This window comes from Mastomys coucha, unplaced genomic scaffold, assembly GCF_008632895.1.
Source record: "Mastomys coucha isolate ucsf_1 unplaced genomic scaffold, UCSF_Mcou_1 pScaffold12, whole genome shotgun sequence".
Taxonomy (NCBI): domain Eukaryota; kingdom Metazoa; phylum Chordata; class Mammalia; order Rodentia; family Muridae; genus Mastomys; species Mastomys coucha.
This window is the reverse complement of record NW_022196894.1, coordinates 1,409,899-1,432,868: the sequence shown is the minus strand read 5'-3', so window position 1 is coordinate 1,432,868 and position 22,970 is coordinate 1,409,899. Positions and strand designations below refer to the sequence as shown.

The 22,970-nt window shown below is 41.8% G+C and overlaps 2 protein-coding genes and 1 non-coding gene across 14 annotated transcripts in view; 2 read left to right on the top strand and 1 right to left on the bottom strand.

The window, feature by feature from the left end:
* Window positions 1-11,361, bottom strand: part of Ubn1 (ubinuclein 1) — a 36,486-nt gene extending 25,125 nt beyond the window's left edge. For 3 of the 9 annotated variants that reach the window (XM_031361494.1, XM_031361531.1, XM_031361540.1), the window contains exons 1-4: window positions 10,633-10,868; window positions 6,076-6,363; window positions 763-849; window positions 180-275 (exon numbers count right to left, since the gene is read on the bottom strand). In XM_031361494.1, coding sequence (XP_031217354.1) covers window positions 180-275; window positions 763-849; window positions 6,076-6,324 — 432 coding nt within the window. In that variant the 5' untranslated portion in view covers window positions 6,325-6,363; window positions 10,633-10,868. The other 6 variants (XM_031361548.1, XM_031361503.1, XM_031361518.1 and 3 more) reach the window with 6 other exon arrangements.
* On the top strand, window positions 1,898-2,005 carry LOC116086658. Its single transcript, XR_004117037.1, has one exon. It is a non-coding gene; the product is annotated as a U6 spliceosomal RNA (small nuclear RNA).
* A 107-nt stretch (window positions 11,362-11,468) lies between the features above and the next one.
* Glyr1 (glyoxylate reductase 1 homolog) overlaps window positions 11,469-22,970 on the top strand; it is a 36,141-nt gene continuing 24,639 nt past the window's right edge. For 3 of the 4 annotated variants that reach the window (XM_031361590.1, XM_031361581.1, XM_031361562.1), the window contains exons 1-3: window positions 11,469-11,617; window positions 12,594-12,630; window positions 13,714-13,793. In XM_031361590.1, the coding sequence (XP_031217450.1) occupies window positions 11,580-11,617; window positions 12,594-12,630; window positions 13,714-13,793 (155 nt within the window). In that variant the 5' untranslated portion in view covers window positions 11,469-11,579. The remainder of the gene's footprint in view (window positions 11,618-12,593; window positions 12,631-13,713; window positions 13,794-22,970) is intronic. The other variant, XM_031361572.1, reaches the window with a different exon arrangement.

Genomic DNA, 22,970 nt, shown 5'->3' with positions numbered 1-22,970 from the left:
AAATAAAAAAGAAAAAAGGAAAGACAAGGTTTTCAAATAGAAAAACAAGTTCTGGGTTCAGGAGGTCTCTTCCTCTTAAGCTCAGTGCTGCGTGTGCAAAGAGAACAAACACACTGAGATGCCACAACCCCATTTCCCCATTGTCAGTATCAGACACTATCATATCACTAGGTACTCACCGCCTCAGAGTTATCAATGAAAGAATCCGACTCATCATAGCCATACCCCATATCAATCAAATCCTGTATTCGATCTTTCCTACGTTTCTTTCCACCCTGAAATTTAAAAGCAAGATATCACATGCTTTTTGGTAAGTACAATTAAATGTTGCCTTGAGCTAGTGATTAAGTTGTAAAGCAATGAAAACACATACTACCCCTCAACCTGTCTCTGTGTCTCTCTTCTCTCTCACACACACACACATACATACTCTAACACCTCCCCAAAAGACCTTTGAAATAGGACAGATTTAATATGCATAAATGGCCTAAGAAAGAAGAACAAAATAAATAAGATTCTTCTGCTCTGTAACAAAACAGATCCTCTAAGGCCTTACTTATTTACCCATTTAACTCACACATTGCTCCTGCCACATAAAGAGTTCTGTACCTTAATGCATTGGTTTAATAGCTGCATTCTGTTTCCTCTGAATACCACATCTACTTCCAGATCACTTCTGACTATCCACTAAATGAACATGAAAATGCCTGGAGACTGTTCTCACTAATGAGGTTATTGTCTTTCCCAACACAGAAATCTTACATATTTTTCTTCAAATTTCCGTGCAAGGGCCTCCACCTTATGCCTTTCTTTTTCTTCATCATTGAAAGGATCCAAGACCTCTTTTTTCTGGAAAGAGATCATTCCACAAAAAATAAAACACACACATACAAAAAGCCATAGTCTTGGTTAAATAACCTTCAATGACTACCCAACACTTACAAACTATGTAATAAAAACTATTATTCAGAAATAGCAAGATAGAATACCATGTTTTACTGTTTAAAAAACAGAATTTCACTTAGTGTATCAATTTACTGTAATCCTAGCTACTAGAAAGGCCAAGGCTCAATGATCTCAATTTCAAAGCCAGCCTTGACTACAGAGTGAGGTCAAAGCTAGCCTAGACAATGCATCAAGAACTTGTCTTAAAATGGAAAAAAAAAGGGGGGTGGGGGGCTAGAGAGATGGTTCAATGTTTAAGAGCACTAACAACTCTTCCAGAGGTCCTGAGTTCAATTCCCAGCGACCACATGGTGGCTCACAAGCATCTGTAATGGGATCCTATGTACTCTTCTGGTGTATCTGAAGACAGCTACAGTGTACTCATATAAATAAAAGTAAATAAATCTTTAAAAAAAAAAAGACAAAGTAAAAAGGGGTTAAGGGCCTAGTTTAGTATTATAGACCTTGCATGATCAACCCTAAAACCATACATTAAAGAGAGAAAGCAGAGGGAGAATACAATTCAAGAAAACCTGATCAAATATCTATAATGGCCTAAAACTGGGGCTTCAAACAGAGCAAAGGGTCTTTACTAAAGATACTCAAGGTCCACAGAACTGTGTTCAGTACAGTTGATTCTTTCTGTAATACTTATTGTAGATACTTGAAAACATTTTAAGAAAGGTCCATAGGCTTCAAGAAACTTCTAGAATAGTCAAACTTCAAAAAGGTTAAAAATGATAGCTCAGGGCTTAAGAATACCAACTTCTTTTTGAAAGACTTGGATTCAATTCCCAGCATCCACATGGCAGCTCAAAGCCATGTCCAACTCCAGTTTCAGGAAATCTGAGACCTTCTTCTGGTCTGATAATACTGTAGGCACATGGTACATAGACACACATGCAAGCCAAATACCCACATACATTAAATAAAGTTTTTAAAGGTAAAAATTGTGCTCTCTTTGGCAGCATATCTATTAAAACTGGAATGATACAAAGAAGACCAGCAAGACCCCTGTTGCAAAGATGACATGCAAATTCATGAAGTAATATATATTTAAATAAAAAAAAGTTTAAAACCCCACAAAATGTAGTACAAGATTTGACAGCCATTTATGATAATAAATAAGTGGGTTTTTATATAAGTATGTTTTTACCTGCATGTTTATATGTGCAGTATGTGCATGCATGGTGCCCAAAGAGGTCAGAAGAAGACATCAGATCCCCTGGAACTAGAGTTACACATGGATGTGAGCCACAGTATGGGTGCCGGAGATGGAGCCTAGATCCTATAAAAGAGCAGTGCTCTTAACTACTAAGCCATCCCTCTAAACTTACATGGGCTTTTTAAAAAAACATGTGCTGCCAGGTGGTGGTAGCGCACGCCTTTAATCCCAGCACTTGGGAGGCAGAGGCAGGTGGATTTCTGAGTTCGAGGCCAGCCTGGTCTACAGAGTGAGTACCAGGACAGCCAGGACAACACAGAGAAATCCTGCCTTGAAAAACAAAAAAAAACCAAAAAAACAAAAAAACAAAACAAAACAAAAAAAATGTGTTGTTTATTTGTACCTTCTATTTCTACAATGAACTTAAATGGCTAAAATAACCTTTAGAAATTCCATTTTTGGATGGGCAGTGGTTACACCTTTAATTTTAGCACTTGGGAGGCAGAGGCACGTAGATCTCTGTGAGTTCAAGGCCAGTCTGGTCCACTACTATTACATAGGAAACCCTGACTCAAAAAAACAAACAAACAAAAAAGCCATTTTTGAGCACCACCCAATTTATCATGAACTCCTCAAAGCCAAGCCAACATATCGTTTCAATTACTACTCAGAGCCAAAGACTCAGGTCTGTCCAAACACAGCATTCTGGCCATTACTGAGCTCAGCCAAGGCCCTCTGAGGTTTAAACTTCAACATATTGTAACTTCTGCTACCTGTGCTCCTGAATTCTTTTAAAATACCTTAAGACTGTAAATTCCTATGAGGCAGGTAAAGTCTTTCCCATTTTTATATGGTCCTCCCTGTGCAGCAGCACTTCCCATTGTAAATAATGTGTGTTAAATGAATTAATACCCAAATTTATCAGATTATACTGGGAGTAGGTGCCTAGGACCTCACATATGACTGTACTCTTAACATTACAAGACAGACCCAGTCAGAATTTGTAAAACTGAAAAGGAGTGATTCCCTTGAAACTTGATCTAAACTTTTCTGTGTACATTCCATACATTTTTCTGTAATATTGAAAGTAATATGGAACTTCTCTTCCCCAGCTGCCAAAAATAAAACAACAAGGTTAAGTCAGAGCACTGGGGTTCTAATTTCAATTGTTTTATCCATTTAGTATGAGCCCATAAATAAATACATTAACCAACTCCTACTATCTCTCTCTCTTGAGAAAGAGAACACTATCTGTACTAGGAGTTGTGAACAGATTTTATTGTTTTCATTCTGTTTACTGGCCCTTATACAACATGATGACTCTTGGTATAGAAGCATTGATTTCATTCTGCCTTTATCAATCAAGACAACACAGTTTGGGCTGAAGAGACAGCTCAGCAGTTACATGCTGAGGACCAGGAGCTCCCTTTTTAGCACCCATAGAGCAGCTCAAACCTTCTGTAACTCCAGAGGCTCCAACTCCCTCTTCTGGCTTCTACAGGTAACACATGTGCTACAGACACATACAGACAAAACACTAATACACAAAAAAGTAAATACAGCAGGAGAGAGAGCTCAGTAGTTGACAATGTTGGCTACTCTTGCAAGAAACTGAGTACAATTCCTAGTACCCACATGATGGCTCACCATCATCTGTACCTCCAGTTCCAGGTGATCTAATACCTAGTTTCTATAGGTACCAGACACATATGCAGTGAACATAAATACATATAGAAAAAGACACTCATAAAATCTAAAAGATAAAGAAAACAAATTTTAAGTCAAGTGGTGACATATACCTTTATCTCAGCACTGGGAGGCAGGAGGGGGTGGAGGCAGGATCAGGAATTCAAGAGCATATTGCTATATGGTAATTAAGAGGCCAGTACATGAGACCCTGCCTCAAATATAACAAAACATAACCCTATACATTTTTATTCAAGAAAAATGAGGAATCCTTCTAACTAAACATGCTTTTTTCCATACATTCCCCAAATCAATCAGGATGGGTGAGTACTTGGCACAGAGACATTATGCTAGAAACTTACCAATATTATCTCATTCCACCCTTCTGTGAGCCAGGTGCTGGCTCATCCTTGTTCTACTAAAAGCCACTAGAGACCAAACTGCTACAAGTGTGGTCCTACTTACCTTCTCTTTCAAGTGTACCAATATACTAATGTACAGTAAATGCTTAAATGCTCATCTAACTCCTGTTCAAAATATATGATGCTATGTACATATAAGCACAAAGAAATATAAAACTGGTCTTGATTGATAGCAGTTCTCTGTGAGGAAAGCAGACAGTGTTTGAGGAAAGTAGAAATGTTTCTAGTATTCCAGTAAATGTTGTATTTTATGAGCCATGTACAGGTTGCATGGTTATGCTAAGTTTATGAAAAATCCACAAATTTTATCACTACGTACTTTTTAAAATTTATGTATGATACAACTAAAAAACTTGTTTAGATATTTTTAGTTGGATATAGTGGTGTAAATATGTAAACCCAGCATTTAGGAGTCTGCCACAGGACTCCTAAGTGCAAGGTCAGCCTGGGCTACATACGCAGTAAGACTGTGTGCTACTTGGTTTTTCTGTTTGTTTTGTTTTGTTTTCCAGCTTGACACAAGCTAGAGTCATCTTAGAAGAGGGACCTCAACAGAAAAAATGCAACCTTCAGACTGGCCCGTAGGCAAGTCTGTGGGAACATTTTCTTGGTATGATTGATGTGGGAATGCCCCACTCTGGGTAGTGAGACCCCTGGCAAGTGGTCCTGGGTTGTACAAGTAGGTAACTAAGCAAGTGAAAAGAACCAAGCTAATAAGCAACACTTTTTCTTAGCTCCTGCTTTTGTTCTTGCCTTAACTTCCCTTCATGATAGACTGTAGTAGGCTGTAAGCTGAAATAACCCTTTCCTCCTCCCCAACTTGTTTTGGATTTCTACATTTATCACAGAGAAAGACACTATCTCAAAAATATATAAAAACACACATACTTCTTTAAAAAGTTAATGGCTGGCCAATACTGTAACAGTTGAAAGATAGATAACAGATATTACTCATACTTGGTAATCTATATGCATAGATTTGAAAATATGCATGTTTGAAAGTTCCATACTAGAAAAGGAAAACAAGTATGCCAAGAAAAAAAATACATCAAGGTTGATGAGAGGTAAGCCTGGGTAGCATGAGATTTTTGGCACTTGCTCTCAGGCCTGATACCCTGAGTTCCATTCCCAGGTCCTACATGATGGAAGGAGAGTTCTGACTCCCACAAGCTACACGTTTGAGCCCTCTCTCTCGCTTGTGCTCTCTCTCGCTTGTGCTCTCTCTCTCTCTCTCTCTCTCTCTCTCTCTCTCTCTCTCTCCGTAATAAATAAATGTTTAAAAATTTAAAAAGGAAAGAAAAGAAAAAGAAGACATTAAAATTCAAAGTTAAAAATCATTTGAAGAAACCAAACTGATTTTCAAACAGCTTGAAGCTCACAAAGCCAATTTTGGCATAGGAAGAAAGCAAGTAAACGAGCAGAAGCAGATTTCTACACATCCAAAATGAGAAACTACACAAGACACTGCTGTTCAGCAATGATGAGCAGTATGGGTGTCTTCCTGTCTGTCCGTCTATCAGAGTGGGCAAAGGAAAAGTATGAAACACTGCAATAACCATCAAAAAAAAAGATCTTATATGAACCACATACAAACATTAGCACAAAAAGGTGCTGCTTTTTAAATTTATATAGTTAGCCATAATACAAACTAGCCTTGAATATGCCATATATTTTTCTCTAGCATAAGTCAGAAGGATTCCTAAAAGAATTTTCTTCATTCTCACCCAGTGCTTGCTCTAGGTGAGTGAAATAAACTTGGGGCAGCTCAGGCCTCGCTAGCCTCATTTCCCTGATAGAAATGTCCATGTGAACATATGGGTAGCTCCATGTCCGGTCTGCAAAGTAACAAGAGTGTACCTTGTCTCCAGGATGAAGGCCTTTCCCTTTCCCTCGGATGTTCTTCACCAGCTCTGGGTAGAAGAACTCTGGACAGCGTTTGTGATCTGGTTCAAAGAGAGTGAGTGTAATCCGAACAGCTGCTGCAGCTGGCTCACAGTCTTGATGCTGTTCTGTTCCTCCAACTTCCTCTTTCCTGGACTTCTTCAAAAATGCAGGATTTAAAGAACCTGGGAGAGAGGTGAACTGGACCCTGTGGGGCTCCGACATGGCTACCAACAAGTCTTAGCAGGTGTCACTGCATGGTTTCTGTTAACATTGAAAAGAAGGGCCCAGTCAAATCAAAATAACAAAGATAAAACATTTTCAAAATAACAAAAACAGGCATTTCCTTGTCAGTTATTCAGTTTTTTACAATTTCATTGTCAAAAGAATCCACTGGTAAATTATAATTGCTTTAACTCCTTTAAGCAAATAGTTTTAAATACAAATTTTTCCTATTTTAGAAATCATCTTACACCATATAATTCAAGTCAAAAGCCTATGTATTAATGCAGTCAAAACTTGGGTTTTGTTGCATGTGACTTATTTCTTTTGTGCCTAGAAAGCTCTTTATACTTTATAAACAAATCACATGGAAGAAATCACCCAGTCAGTCTGTTAAAGTTTTCACTACGGCCAGCCTGGTCTACAGAGTGAGTTCCAGGATAACCAGGGCTATACAGAGAAACTGTCTAGAAAAAAATAAAAATAAAAAAATAAAAAGTTTTCACTTTTAAATCTAATCCATGGTGAACTTACTGGGTTCTATGCTGTGAGAACAGGCTATAACTTGGTTTTTCCCAGTACCAATTACAAAGCAGACCTCATATAAGTATGGTCCACGTCTACAAGCTGTGTTACATTAATCAAGTACTTGAGAGATTGTTTATCCAGTAGTGAATGGTCTTGAAAACTCTTATTTTTAGTATCCTGAATTAAAAGTTTGTCTTTATTATCTTTTTAAAAATAGTGATTGGATTTTAACCTATTTCACATCAATTTTAGAATAATTTTTGCAAGTCCCCTCCAAAATTTGACTGTACTTTGCAAAAACTGATCATAAATATAAATTCAGGATGATTTGTCTATTCCCATATATATGTAGATATACTAGAATATATTCAATATCCATTCATTTTGTTATTATCATAAAAAAGTGATGCAAGACCTTATAAGGGAGTTAAAAATATACAAATGAGTTTTAAAAAAAGTCATTCCAGCAAAGCGGTGATGGCGCACACTTTTAATCCCAGCACTCAGAGGGTAGAGGCAGGAATCCTGTAGCCAGGACTACATAAAGAAACCCTGTCTTGAAAGTCAGTCTAATTGGACAGCAAAGACATAACTAGTAAACTAGATGCTCAGTGCAGAGTTTACCAACACACACTAGGATGCTCTACAAAGTATCTACAGGAAGCTTCAAGGGCCTCAGAGCAGTGCTGGGACCGGCCCAGCTGTGAGAGCACCTCAACTGAGAAGTAAAGGCTCCCATACAGGCTCCCACTAAGAGAGGAGCACAGTCTGACTGTAAGAAATGGATCAGTAAGTCACTCAATTGGATGAAGGAATTGGCAACCATAGCCAAGTGTCCTTTTGTCTAGTCAGAATTTAAAATGTACCTTCATTTCAGTCCATGCTTTTAGAAAACACAACTCCAAACCACACAACCAGTAACAAAAAATCCTGTCAGCTGCAAAAGTCTGTGCAAGCCAGAGCCAACAAGGAGATAGGACTGAAGGATAAAGTCAGTCTACCTACTCACTCTTAGAAGTCAGATTTTGGTGAAGTTTTATGATCATGTTCATGGACTAGGGCATTTGAAACATTTAAGACAATAATATATGTTAAAGTCCATGTTAAACTTACACATTTAATCCCATATGCTTAAGAAAATGTAAGTTGTAAAGTCCATAAAAGAACATAAACTGTATTTATACAATTAATTTATGAGTTGTTTATGATCTTGGAAAGAGCTTACTATATATAAGGTTTACAAGTTTACCTCTTTAGAAATACGAAGTAGTTGGGAGATGGTACAGCATGCAGCACTTGGGAGGCAGAGGCAGGTAGGTCTCCATGAGTTTGAGGCCAGCCTGGTCTGTACAGAGTTCCAGAACAGCCAGGGATATACAGGAAAACAATCCTGTCTCAGAAGAAACAAACAAACCAAGAAAGAAGTATCTGAGAATTAAGAAAAAACTAAATACAGTTTAAAATGTTAGAGAATTTAATTAACTTGATCTAAAAGAGTTGATTGTTTAAGAAAATTTAATCTGTGTAACCTGGTGCTCTCTCTAAGCTTTGTTCAAGTTTAAGTAATTTTTTTTTTTTTTTTTTTTTTTTTTTTTTTTTTTTTTGGTTTTTCGAGACAGGGTTTCTCTGTGTAGCCCTGCTGTCTGTCCTGGAACTCACTCTGTAGACCAGGCTGGCCTCAAACTCACAGAAATCCGCCTGCCTCTGCCTCCCAAGTGCTGGGATTAAAGGCGTGCACCACCAAAATTACTGGCAAATAATTTTTATTTTCATAAGCATTCATGTGGGTGTGTGTGTGCGTGTGTGCAAACTTACAGGAGTTGATTCCTTCATTTCATTATGTGGGTTCCAGAGATTGAACATAGGTCTTCAGGCTCAGAGGCAGACTCCCTTACCTGGTGGGCCATCTTACAGAACCTTGTCTTATAAGTTCGTAAATTTGTAAATAAAACACTAAAGATAATTTACAAGTTTTAAAAATAGCTAAGAATGGGGACTGGAGAAACGGCTCAGTGGTTAAGAGCACTGACTCTTCTTCCTGAGGTCCTGAGTTCAATTCCCGGCAACCACACGGTGGCTCGAAACCATCTGTAATGGGATCTGATGCCCTCTTCTGGTGTGTCTGAAGACAACTACAGTGGGTTTTTGGGGAGGGTTGTTTTGTTTTTGTTTTGTTTTTGTTGGTTTCTTATTTTTTTTTTAAAGATTTATTAATATCCAAGTACACTGTAGCTGTCTTCAATCACACCACAAGAGGGCGTCAGATTTCATTAAGGGTGGCTTTGAGCCACCATGTGGTTGCTGGGATGTGAACTCAGGACCTTCGGAAGAGCAGTCAGTGCTCCTAACCACTGAGCCATCTCTCCAGCCCTGACAACTACAGTGTACTGATATACATAAAATAAATAAAATCTTTTTAAAAAAGTTTTTGGTTTTGTTTTTTGGGTTTTTTTAATCAGCAAAGAATGGACTGGGGCTCAGCAAGTGCTTTCCTTGTCCACTGTGATTAAATTAAAATAGGAATGTTAATATACACCTGTAATAGAAGCACTGTGGAGGTAGAGGCAAGAGGATCTTAAGTTTAAAGTCACTCTTGGACATACAAAGAGTTGGAGGTCAGCTTGGATTGCATGAAATTGTCTCCAAATAAAATACAAAAAGAAAAAAAAAAGCACAGAATAGGTTTTAAATACTTGGAATGAGTTGAATATTAGTATGCCACACAAGAAAAGTTCTTCTCTTTAAAAAGATTATGGGATTATAGGTTGTTGGTGGTGGACAGATCTTTAATCCCAGCACTCAGATACAAGCCAGCCTGATCCACACGGAGCTCCAAGACAGTCAGAGCTACACAGAGAAATTCTGTCTTGAAAAACAAAACAAAACAAAATAGCATATTATGCAAAAGTCTATTTCCAGGTATTCCTAGGGGCTGTTTCATGTTTTTGTTATCATAAATACATTCTTTTTAACCATTTTACTTTTGAACTGACTACCAATAAGACAGAAAGTGTGTATGCTAATTTTTCACTAATTCCTTTCCCTATTTAATGGCTTTTCTTTTTATTATAAAAGGCAAAGTTTTATTATCTACAGAAATGACATTTTTTTTACATTTATTTTTGTTTCCTGTCTTATTTCATTAACTAGTATTTCCAGGACATCAGACAATGTATCCTTTGTTCTATTCCTGACTTAAATTTGATTGCTTCTAAATCTGGTTGTAAAGATTTACATTTAAAGACAAGTTGTTACAATACTCCTTAATTCCTTGGAAACTCTAATTTCTAAATTAAGAACATTTGTTAAATTTTATGAAATCTTAAATACACTTTAAATGGTCAATTTGTGTCTAAATTAACACATAGTGTAAATGACAGTCCTTGCAACTAATCTGTGGTACTTCTTCCAAAGAAAAAACAAGCTGGGGTCAATCCCCACAGTGACCACCCAGCTTCTCCACCCCACCATCTCCCAAGAGCAATTGACAATGAAAGCCTCTGCAAGGACACTGCTTTGGGGAGAGGGACGTGAACCCGTCACCTTCTCAGCACCTTCCGAGCTGGCGTTGACTTAAGAAAGTACAGCTGTAAGTTACGTCCCCCTCTGACAGAGACTCCCGGCTGTCTTTTCTGGGGAGTGAGACTTTCTTGCTGAAAGTCTGGCTTCAACTCGGTCTGCGGAAGTCAGGGCAGCCGCCCTGCCCCTCGGCAGGTCCCAGTTCCCACTACGCTGTCATCCGTCTTCCAGCTGTCAAAACTTCTTGCAAAGTGTCACACTTACTTACGAAGGCTAACGCGGGAGGCTGGACCGGACCGCGGCGCTCACCGTTGTCCCTAGAGCCGACGCGGGCCGCAGACGTCCCCCTGCGGTGGTCCTCATGCCGGCCCGGGACCCCCGGGCTGCGGCGCGGCTCAGCGGCCCGCTCCCGAGCGCTGCAGGCGGGCGCGCGGAGGGCCCGCGCCGCGGCCCATGGCCGGGTCCCCAGCCCGCGCGCAGGAAGCCTCTCGGCAAACTGCCGCTTTCTCTTGTCAGCCAGCGGGGGGAGCCGAGACGTGCCAAGTCCACGTCCAAGAAAACAAGTCGCGCGACGCCGAAGACGCTTGGCGGGGACGCCGCTCCGGAAGCCGACGGTCGAGCTGGGCGCTCCTCAGCAGTCGGGAGCTCCCGCCCCGAGCGCGGGCTCGCGGGCAGCCGGCGCCCCTTCTGCCCAGGGCTGGGACCGAGACTGGCTTCCAGGCCGCGCCAGGGTCAGTCAGGGCAGCACCCGGACCCCAACACCCATCCGCCCGGCACCTCGGGCTCGGGAACGGCCCGGAGCCCGCGCCTGCCTAACGGCCGTAACGGAAACAGCGAGAAAGACTGGAAACGCGTCGAGGGTCCCGGAAGCGAGCGGGAAGCACAGTCGGCTCCCTTGCGCGCTCGTCCGGCCGCGCCGCCTCCGCCGCCGCGGCTTTGGACAGCGGATGCTTCGTTGTCACGAGCCGGAGGTTGGGGGGCGGGGGGAGCAGGAGCTTGGAGTCTCCGAGCTTCGACGCGCTGAGAGCGCGGCGCCCGTGTCACGTGCCTCCGAGCCGCCCAATGAACGACCGCGGCGCGGTGACGTCAGCGCATCCGCTCGGCGGATGACAGCAAGCACGAGTCACGTGGTCAAGCCAACTCCAATGGGCGGTGCCGCGGCGACCTGAAGTTCCCGGCTGCCCGTGCGGCGGCGGTGGTTGGGTGGTAAGATGGCGGCTGTGAGTCTGCGGCTCGGCGACTTGGTGTGGTGAGTCCTGGCGACTAGCGCTGAACGAAAGACGGCGCGAAGCTGCTTTTCCTGGTCGCAGGGTTGGCAGCTGGCCCAGGAGTAGTTTTATTATGCGTTCCGGATGGCGGAGAGTGGGCAAGAGGAGGTGCCGCCGCGGCGTGAACGACGCCGGAGCGGAAGAGGCTGTCCGGTCCCCCGGGGACCGAGGCCGAAAGGAGCCGCGGCGGTCCCTGCTCTGAACCCCGAGGCTATCCCAGGGGAGGGTTACGGCTCTAGAGCCCGGGCTCCAGCTGCCATTGCAGAGAACTCTGGCGCGGCGTGGAGTCCCAGGGTCTCTCCGGAGCTCCTCTCAAAGCAGGCGAGGATACCTTGCTAGAAACAGAGCCGTCCATACCAGCCTTCAGTTGGGACGGACGTGGGCTCGAGGTGGCGAAATCCAACTGCCCGGCGCTGCCCCAGGAAGAAACCTAGGGGAGGGGGACTTCTCCTTTGCAAATGATAGCTAGGCGATGGCCAGTGCCTCTCGTTCTGTTCCTTGTGTCCCCCACAACAGCCAAAACCAAGAGTGACCATTGTCTCCTTGGAACTGCGTAGTTTCCCGACCTAGAGGAAGGTTTCCATGATTGTTTGTCAGAGGAAAGCCGATCAGGGGGGTGAATTAAACCAGTCTTAGGGAAGTCTGTGTTTACAGAGAGAAGTTTCCAACACTGTCTCTGGGAGGTACCCGACCAGTGACTCGCAGTGGTTTGGTTTTTCTATATTCCTTCTCAGGGGAAGAGTGCACAGATCTCAGGCACATATGTATACAGTTCAATATATCATGTGTGAGGGCCCTGAGCCCAAGCTGTGGAAGACCCATTAAGAACTCTGGTTTGTTCTGGCCCTTGAGAGTGCCAGCCTAGAGTTAGGAGCATAAATTGCTTGTTGAGTGGGCTGAAGGAGATGGACTGGCTTTTCCAGGGCAAGTTCTGACTGTTTTTATTATTTTCTCTAGGGGGAAACTGGGCCGGTATCCTCCCTGGCCGGGAAAGGTGAGTGCGTTGCTGCTTTTAAAAGAAGGCAGCTGAAGCTAAGGGAGTGGGAATAACTAAGTTTCCTCCATTCTCTAACACTGACTTTAAATGAGCTCATTCTAATAAAATGTAGTGTTTTTGCCTCCAGTTATCAGTCGGTTTTGAAAGTTATTTAATAAACCAGAGTGTAATATGAGATAATCACTTCAGTCAGATGGCTTGTGAAATTTGATGTTTTTTTTTAATCTTGGAAATCAATTGAAATCAAAATGTAGCATGCTAAAAACTAAAGAAGAAGAGACAGATTCTCCAGGAAGAGGGAAGTCTAAATGTAGGTTAGTGAAAAGCTAGAGTATTTTTGTCCCAACTAAGTTTAAATCTTTCCCTGTTACCATATGTGCTGCTCCAGTGCCTCTCTGCAGAAGATGGCATTCCAGATTTTTCAAGAGGTGGTCCATCATAGCTTTCCAAATGTTCTATTTTTTTTAGTCTTGCTAGGGATCCAGGAGATGTCTGAAGACTTAGCAGTATAGTATTTCCTGGGCCTTGGTGGGCCTTCATTTTCACTACTTTATTTTCCTGTCTTAACTCTTGCTACCCACACCAAAAGTATTTTAAAGAATGTTTTCAGCCAGGCAGTGGTGGCACACTCTTTTAATCCCAGCACTTGGGAGGCAGAGGCAGGTGGATTTCTGAGTTCGAGGCCAGCCTGGTCTATAGAGTGAGTTCCAGGACAGCCAGGGCTACACAGAGAAACCCTGTCTTGGGAAAAAAAAAAAAAGTTTTCTGTCTCTTCATTAATCACATCACATAGAGGGGTAATGTTGCTGTTAGTTTTAACTGTTTCTAAACCATGAGCCATTGCAGTAAGAACTATCTGTGGAACAGTATACTACCTGTTGGCTATGGAGAATTTAAAGAATATTTCTTCATATCACAATAGCAAAGTCCCATATATGGGACAAATGTAGAGCCTTAGTTTGCTTTTGGACATTGTCCCTTTTCAGACCTTTGGCTTTCCAGCCTCATTGGTGCCATGGGGAGTTATTTTCCCAGTAGACTTCTGGTTCCCCTCACACCTTTACTTTTTCTCTCCTTCAGATTGTTAATCCACCCAAGGACTTAAAGAAACCACGAGGAAAGAAATGCTTCTTTGTGAAGTTTTTTGGAACAGAAGATCAGTGAGTTCCATGTTGCTTTTGGGTGTTCCCCTGAGTCTAAGCTGCTTTATGAGTATTCTGAGGCTTACTGCAGTATGTGAAAAGTGGTACCTCATTCTGGCTTTATGCTTAAATAAAATGTGTTCTTATCTAGCAAAAAGTATTTTGAGGCCAGTGATAATTTTCTCCAGGTAAGAACCAGAGTTTATAACTCTACATATGGTCGCCACACTGGGGTTAGTTTCTTATACCTTTGCTTTATCAACAGTTCCTGTTTATGTCACATGCGCTCATGTTTTCTCTCCCCCCACCCCCAGTCAATTTTTAAAAATGTTCTGTGACCTTGGGGATAGAACCCAGAGCTTTGCCCATTTTAGACAAGCCATTGGCCACTGAGCTATATGCCCAGCTGATTTGGTTTTAATGACCATGTGTGTAGTCTGGGGTACATTGAAAGCTAAGGTGTTTGTTATTTGGTAAAAGTACTTGTGTAATCTTGTTCTCATTTGTGAAGCAAAATGACTTACTGTGTTGTTGCAGTTACAGAGTTATTTCCCAGTGTGTGCTGAACTGGAAGAATCTAGGATCATTACTTTGAGAATTTGACTTTACAGAAAGTAAACTTTAAAAAGTTATACTGAAGGAAGAATGTGTATGGAATTGAACTCACAGTGATTTGTTTAGCTTTCTTCTCAATATAGGATGATTGCCTGATCCTGGCTAGGTAACTTGGTTTCTTTAAGCAGTTGTTTCTGTACTTAATATTGTTTAAAGAAAAATGTTACTTTAAGTTCAAAAAAAAAAAGTGTGTGTTTTTTTTCTCCTAAAAAGTCCCTTACAAATTGTTTCACACATTCAGGAGGAGTTTATGTGTCAGAGTGCTCTTCTAGGTTTCAGTTTACATAGTGTGTTGACCTTCACAATGCAGATATACCCTGCCCCCATTTTCTTTTCATAAGCCAGCTTACCAGCTTTGTGGTGGCAGTATTTCAAGGAAGACTACCCTAAATAGTGAGAGCAGAGCCTGTGAAGAGGGAGTGTTGTTCAGTGTCATGATTGAGACTGGACTATAACTCAGTGATAGAGCCCTTGTCTAGCATGTGTGAAACCTTGGGTTCAATTCCCGTTACCACCACTACCCTCACTCACGGAAGGAAGGAAGGAAGGAAGGAAGGAAGGAAGGAAGGAAGGAAGGAAGGAAGGAAGGGTGGGTGGGTGGTATTGCTGTAGACTACTTGAAGAAGACTGTCCTGGTAAGAAAAACAGGTGTTGGTTGTATTGCATATGAGTCTCCATTCCTCAGTGCTAAATGCTGAAGGGATTCTTAGGACAGTGAATATGGGTCCTCACCTTTGGGAATCTCAGTAAGGGAACAAGATTTAATAGTTCGGCTGGGATTGTGTACAAAAGAGGGCAAAGTCAATGGAGAACAACAGGTCTAGAGAAGCTGATGGAAGACAAGATGGAAATCCAGTTCCAAAGCATGAATAGAGTTTGAATGATTGGGAACAAAATTGTTAATATGGATCCTATTAGGCTTGGTCCCATGGGGGAAAAAAAAGAGGCTCCTTGCCTGGCATAGTAGGGAGTAACAGGCACTCTTATTGGCCACACTCTAACGGTGGCTAGAGAAAGAACTATAGGAACTCATTCATTTTATTTGAGGTCTGAAAGCCTTTTTTTTTTTTTTTGGTTTTTCGAGACAGGGTTTCTCTCCGTAGCCCCTGCTGTCCTAGTACTCACTCTGTAGACCATGCTGGTCTCGAATTTGGAAATCCGCCTGCCTCTGCCTCCCAAGTGCTAGGATTAAAGGTGTGTGCCACCACCGCCCAGCTGGATTATTTTTTTAAATGCTAAAATTCTAGAAGGATAAAATGGTTTCCCTCTATACACAAAATACTAGAAATAAGACATAGGAAATTGGAATTACATAAACTGAACACCTAGTGATAAATGGCATGTACTGAACACCTGCTGCTGGTGGTGATGATGTGATTTCTGGAAAATAAGCTCTCTTGAGTACACAGCAAGTGACTACAGGGCAGCTAGTACCCATAAATGACTTTAAGTGTCTTAGCCCCTTTGATGGAGTTCCACATAAAAACATTTTTAAAGGGCTCATGGTGAAACTTGATGGTATGGTAAATGTTTAACATTCAGTGCCCAGTACTTCCCAGATGAGACCCACTATGGGACTCAGATGTTTGCTTTGGTTGGTTGGTTGGTTGGTTGGTTGGTTAGTTGGTTAGTTGGTTGGGGCGGGTAACAAGCACATGATAAGAACTTGCAGCAGTGCTGTCACGGAGGACTGCTTCTTGGGTGCACAGTGTTAAGGCTGGTTCACTTAGGGTCAGTGGACAATCTTTAGAGGTAAGTTCTCCAGATTAGCTGGTGGCAGCAGAATACTTGGGGAAATAGCTTTGGATGTGTTGTCTGCCTGACAAGTGTTAGATAACTGGTTCTACCTGCTCTCTGATCTAAGCAAGCCATTTCACTTTCCTAAGCCGCTGTCCTCTTGTAAGAATACTTTGAGAGGAAAAGCAGCATTAGTTCTAACATGAAAGGATACATTTTTCTTCCTTTGTACTAGAATACAGTGTGCTCTTTAGTGTTAGGTTTCCCATAAGACCAGGTAGAGCAAGTCAAGATCCAGAGAAGGGACGCATCAGACAGAAGAGTAGGACTCATTACTGTGAGAAAGTAAAGCCTGAAAGCGTGGCCAAGAGTTAGGAACTGGCTAGTAGCCTTCAAGAGTTCTGCAAGGGGCACCTCAATTAAAATGTTATATAACTGTTCAAGAGCAGCACAGTGACTCCTGTGTGAAGTAGTCACTTTAGAGTTGTTAGAGACAAAGGATAACTGAGTTTTTTTAGAGATAAGAACCAGTTTCTTAAAGGTAAATATATCTGTGGCAGTGATGGGTCCTTTAATACTGACGCTTTAGAACAAGCACTTGGGAGGCAGAGGCAGGCAAATCTCTATGAGTTTGAGGCCAGCCTGGACTATATAGCAAGTTCTAGGATAGCCAAGGCTACACAGAGAAACCCAGTGGGGATTGACACATGAATTAATGGAAAATGTACATGTAATTGTTTTTTATATTAGCAAGGATCTTTGTTACAGAGTATAATGCATAGCTTCTAGAGTAAGATATTAGTATATGGTGGTTCTGGAAAGATGGTTCAGCAGTTAGGAACACTTACTACTTACTTGCTCTTGCCGAGGACCTGGATTTGGTTCCCAGCACTCAATCAGGTAACCGTCTGGCTTCCAAGAATGCCTGTATGCACATGCTACACGTTACCTCACATGGCACACACATATGCCTATAAATAAAAAAGAAAATATTTGCCAGGTGTGGTGGCACAAGCTTTTAATCCCAGCACTTGGGAGGTAGAGGCAGGCGGATTTCTGAGTTCGAGGCCAGCCTGGTCTACACAGAGAAACCCTGTCTCAAAAAAACCAAAAAAAGAAAGAAAGAAAGAAAGAAAGAAAGAAAGAAAGAAAGAAAGAAAGAAAGAAAATATTTAAGCATCTGTGTGTGTGTGTGTGTGTGTGTGTGTGTAAATGGTCTTAAAGTTTTAGACGTCTAGCTTTTCCTTTTCTTTTTTACCAAAACATCTAACAGATTATGTTGGATTGCCACAGTTAGGAATAGAGGGCCAAACCTGCCTCATCAGGCCTGTCTTGAGGACAGGACTTAATAAGATGAAGTCAGCTCTCCAAGACACAACTTTCCACACTTATTTTAAAATCCAGAGGGGGACAAATAACTTCATCATGGCTCTGTTAACTTTACCATATGACCACAGTTAAACATGAAGAATAATTGTGGGAGAGTCCACCTCAGACAAGTCTGTCATTAAAGAGACTAGGCTCAGGGTTTAAAATTTTGATCAGATGTTAGAAAGATGTCTCCATGGTTTATAGGAATTACTGCTCCCCTGGCAGACTATAGTTGGTTCCCAGCATCCATGGGAAGTAGCTCATAATTAACTTAAATTGCAGTTCCAAAGGATCTTATACCAACATACAGCATGCACACACACACACATGCGCTTGCAAACACAAATAAGTACCTATTTTAAAAAATAAAAAATGTTAGTAAATGGAGTCTGACGAGATGCAGGCACAGGTGCTTGCTTACCTTGTCTCATAATTTGAGCTCAGTCCTCAGAGCACACACAACTGCCTTCCTCCAGTTGTTCTCTAACCTCTACACTAGGATCATGGTCTTTGTGTGTTTGCTCACACATACACTCACACAGTTAAAAATTTTTGGTTAAATTGTTAGCTGAAAATAGCAAAATGAGAAAGTGTTCATTTAGTTTGCAGGTACTCAGAGCCACCAGTTCAAAAATACTATATCAGAAGCTGGAGTCATGCCCAGTGGTTAAGAGTAGTTAGGCCTGGCTGGTATAAGGTGTCTTGAGTCTGTGCTAAAGGTGACTCTCCTAGACAAGTCTGTGGTTGGTGATGAAGAGCATACTGGGTTGAGACTGTGTAAGCATGCCTTTATCTTTTCACCTGATATTGACTAGTCCACTTTCTCTACATCTGATACCATTTAATAATAGTTAGAGGGTTAAGATAAGTGAGTGATGAGGTCCAGTATTCTGAATATTTGACTAGCACAACCTTTCCCTGTGCCAGGGCTGCATGATAGCTATCACGTAGAGCATGCATTAGAGTCTCCTTCCCAATAACAGGAACAGCTCATGTCCACATAGTGACTCCTCCATGGCTGATAACAGTGCCACAATGAGCAGGTGTCATGGAATAGAAGTATAGAAACTGGCCCATCGAGGAGTGTTAACTATTGCTTGGGGTAGGCAGCACTGCTGGAAAGCCTCATCTAGCACTTGATGATGTCACCAAGTATCCTAGTTACTTTTCTGTTGCTCTGATCAACACCACAACCAAAAGCAGTTTCGGGGTAAGGGTTCTTCCAATCTTATGCCTCAGTCAGGCAGGAGCCATGGAGCAGTGCTGCTTACCAGCTTGTGCTTATGTTCAGCCAGTTTTCTTACACGGTCTAAGACCAGCTTCCCAGTGGTGGCACTGCTCGGAGTGGGCTGTGCCCTCCCATATGAACAATCAAGACATTTCTCCATGGACATGACTGTAAGCCATCTGGTCTGGGTTCTCCCCCTTCTCAGGAAAAGGATCTAATCCATGTTTGGTTGAATCAAGTTGACAATAAAAACTAACCAGGACACCAAGATCTAGAAACAAAGTTTTCTAAGTCTATCTTAATTGCAAGTCTTTGCTGTTTCCTTTTGGTGGTAGTGGTGGTGGTGGTATTTTGTTTTGTTGTGGTGGTGGTAGTTTTGAAACAGGATTTCATACTGGATTAGAACTCCTGTTCCTCTCTCCTTCACTTCTTTAGTGCTGGTATTACAGGAGTGCACAACCACGCTTGGCTTTGTTGATGTCTAAAAGTAAACTTAGCTTGAAATGAACTAGACATTTCCATATTGCCTTTGTATGAGTATGTATCTATCTATTTCCCAGTGCCTTCATTTCTGATTAGCTTAAAATTGAACCTTCATCTTTAGCCACTTTCAGTGATTTTGTTTGTTTGTTTGGTTGGTTGGTTGGTTGGTTGGTTGGTTGGTTGGCTTTTTGTTTTAAGGCAACTATAAAAATGGTTTTCTAAGAACTATTCATACATCCAGATGGAGAAGGGGACCCATGTAATCTGACATGGGCCTTCTGCCCCTGTCTTTTTATAGGCTATGCCCATCTACCTCTATTGTGCGCTTCCATTTCAAAGCTCCAGCCCAGGTCCTTATACGGAAGCAGTGGGTGAGACACATGTATGAGGTTGTCATGGTTTTTCACTTAAGGAGAAAGCAGCTCCAAAGTATAGAACTTTTTATTTAAGTGGAGTAATCTGAGAATGGCTTAGTGGCAGGTCTGTGTTCCATCTGAAGAGTTTGTAGGAACATGCTGTGGGCCATGTCAAATGTATTCACAGCAACAGCCAGAGTTTCCCACTACATCAGGCCTCTAAGCCACAAAGTCTAGAGCTGCACCTGCTGAGGTGCTGGAGTGGTGAATTTACATAAAGGCCTTTAATATTGGGTTTTGGACTCAGGGTGGAGATAGAGATGTTAATTTTTTTTTTTAATGACTCTGAAAAGAATAAAGCAATTCCATTTTTTGTTCTTGTCCTTCAAACATTCAGGTAAACTAATTTGTTTTGGGGGGAAGGAGGCATTGGCTTAATGAGATGGTTTCTCTGTGTAGCTTTGGCTGTCCTAGAACTCACAGAGATCCACCTGCCTCTGCCTCCTGAGCACTGGGATTAAAGGTATGTGCTGCCACCACCACCTGGATTACTAGTTTCTTTTTTTGTTTGTTTTGTTTTGTCTTGTTTTTGTGGATTTTAATTTTTGTGATTTGAATAGGGTTTTTTGTTTTTGAGATGGGATCTCACTGTGCAGCCCTAACTCTCCTAGAACTCACGATCTGCCTGCCATTGCCTCTCAGTTGCTGGGAGTAAAGGTGTGTTCCTACACGCCAGCTCAAGTAGACTACATTCTTGGGTTGTACCAGCCCAGAAATCCTATGTAGGATCCAGAAGTTGTATATTCCTTTGTGGAGCTAGTAGCATATTACACAAGTGCTTTTTCTGCTTTTTACGTTTAACCAAATATCTGAATGGGTAGCCTGACAGACTGCCAGTTAGTTTGTTTTTCATCATTTACTATCACAAACAATGTGTAACTAACTACTTACATAAAAGCAAAGTTGCACACTTTCAAGGCACAGACTTGATAAGCTTGACTTTTTTGACTTCCCAATCAATGGCAAAGTGCTAAATGGGTAGAGCTTCTTCTGGGTCCTAGGAAAAGGTGGTGAGGCAAATCATAAAACAAAACAGCTGGGTAAGGCTGAGTCTTCAGCTTTTTGGTAGAGCACATGACTAGTATATACAAGCCTTGCATTTATCCTAGCACATAACCCACCCCCCCAAAAAAAGTCTTTAAAAAAAATGCCATTACAAGAGGTAGGGAGGTAACACAGTTGGTAGAGTTTACTTAACATGAACAGTGCTCTAGTTTTGATTCCCATCATTTTATTAATCAGGTATGATAAACACACATAGAATCCTAGTCCTAGCACTTAGGAGGTAAGAATAAAAGGACCAGATGTTTACAGTCATCATGGCTACACATGGAATTCGAAGCCTACCTGAGCTACATGAAGCCCATGCTTCCAAAAATTAAAATTATTGTGGCAGTACACACCTTTAATCCCAGCACTTGCGATGTGGAAGCAGGCGGATCTCTTAAGTTCAAGGACATCCTGGTCTATGGACCAAGTTCTAGAAAAGCCAGGGCTACATAAGAGAATGTCTCTTTTTTTGTTGTTTTTGTTTTTGTTTTATTAAGGCCAGCTAGGATCGTGTGCACACCTTTAATTGCAGGTCACTATGCATTTGAAGCTAGCCTGATCCACTTAGTGAATTCTAGACCAAGCTAGACCTTTCTCCCCTACCATGAATTTATTAATTACAATTTTTAAAAAATGTTAAAGAGGCCGGGTGGTGGTGGCACACGCCTTTAATCCCAGCACTTGGGAGGCAGAGGCTGGTGGATTTCTGAGTTCTAGGCCAGCCTGGTCTACAGAGTGAGTTCCAGGACAGCCAGGGCTATACAGAGAAACCCTGTCTTGAAAGAAAAAAAAAATTTTTTTAAGAGGTAGCCAACCAGGGGACTGGAGAGATGGTCAGTGATTGAGTCTGCTGGCTGCTCTTCCAGAGGACCTGAGTTTGATTCCCCGTGCAGCTCACAGCCTTATGTAATTCCAGTTCTAAGGAATCTGATACCACCTTCTGGCCTCCAAGAGTAGTATCGAGCACACACGTGGTATACCGACATACATGTAGACAAAATATCCATACATATGACCTAAAATAAGATAAAATAGTTACCCAGCTGAGCATTTTATCACCTTTTCACCCACTGTCAAGCAGTCCTTCTACCCCTAAAAATTGCAATAAGGTGGCAACATCACTTACAGTAACTAGAGGGCACCAGTTTTGTGCCAGCCTATACTGCTATTCTTCCAGTATTAGCAGTGTTACTGAAGTTGCAGCTAAAAGGCACCAAGTCATTAGGCAGGGCTTTGTGATGTACCACAACAGAACACATTTTGTTGTGATGGTTGAAGTAATTCAAGTGTGATTTGCTTTCTAGAGGTAATCCTTCTGTGTTCCAATGAGCTGCCATTTTATTGGCTGTATGTCTAGTGGGCGGGTCACTTGGTCAGTTTTTTTAGTAGATTAACATTTCTTGCTTTTATCTTCTCAAAGTCGTATTTGTATTGTCAGTTCATTTAAGCATTTCAAAGATCATTGTATAGAGGAAGATTTCAGTATAATTTCTCAGAGTCCTATTTGGAAGGTGAGTAGAATTTTGTGTGTGTTCTTCCTTCTTGCAGAAATCAGAAATACGTTTAAAACACATTGCCCCCCAAAAATGAGGGCTGACTTATTGGCATCTCTTCCATAGAAGTCCTCACCTTTGCTTTTTTAGTCAGTCAGAGATTGGTAGGAGGCAGGCATAACAGTGACAGAAGGAGTAAATGGGATTACCTCCTGCAGAGCATCTAACCTATTTTTGGAGGCTGGACAGTGTGTGTCTTGAGAATCATCTTTGAGCTCTATCCCTGACACCGGTGTGGTCTTGGAGATGAGCTACCAGTTAGTACTGCTACCTCTGTCCTTAGGATTCTGTAAATAGAGTACAGAGCTGTGGCTGGGTCCCTAGGGACATAGTGGCTAACATTTAGGGAGTCAATACCTTATTTCATGTTTCTTCCCTGTGGATTGGAGTCGTAGCTCTCATGTCAGCTTACAAACTAGCTGAGCTAGCAACCAGAGTACCTCCCTCCACTGATAGATATGGTTGGCTCTGTGTGCCAGAGACCACTGTCTTCCTGTGTGTTGTTTGCCTTAGCCATAGGTATCATGGCTGCCCTGGTGTGCTGTATCAAACTGTGTCCCAGGGCTGCCATATTTGTTCTTGACCTGTCTTCATAATTGTTCCCACAATACTCAGAGTGAAAAAGCTGGAAGTAGATAAAAAACCACTTTGGCCACTGTAAGCGAATATTCTCCAGCCTTCTCTGGGAAAGAAGCTTTACAGTCACTGGTGTAGCCCAGTTTCTGTATCCTTAGCCTGGCCC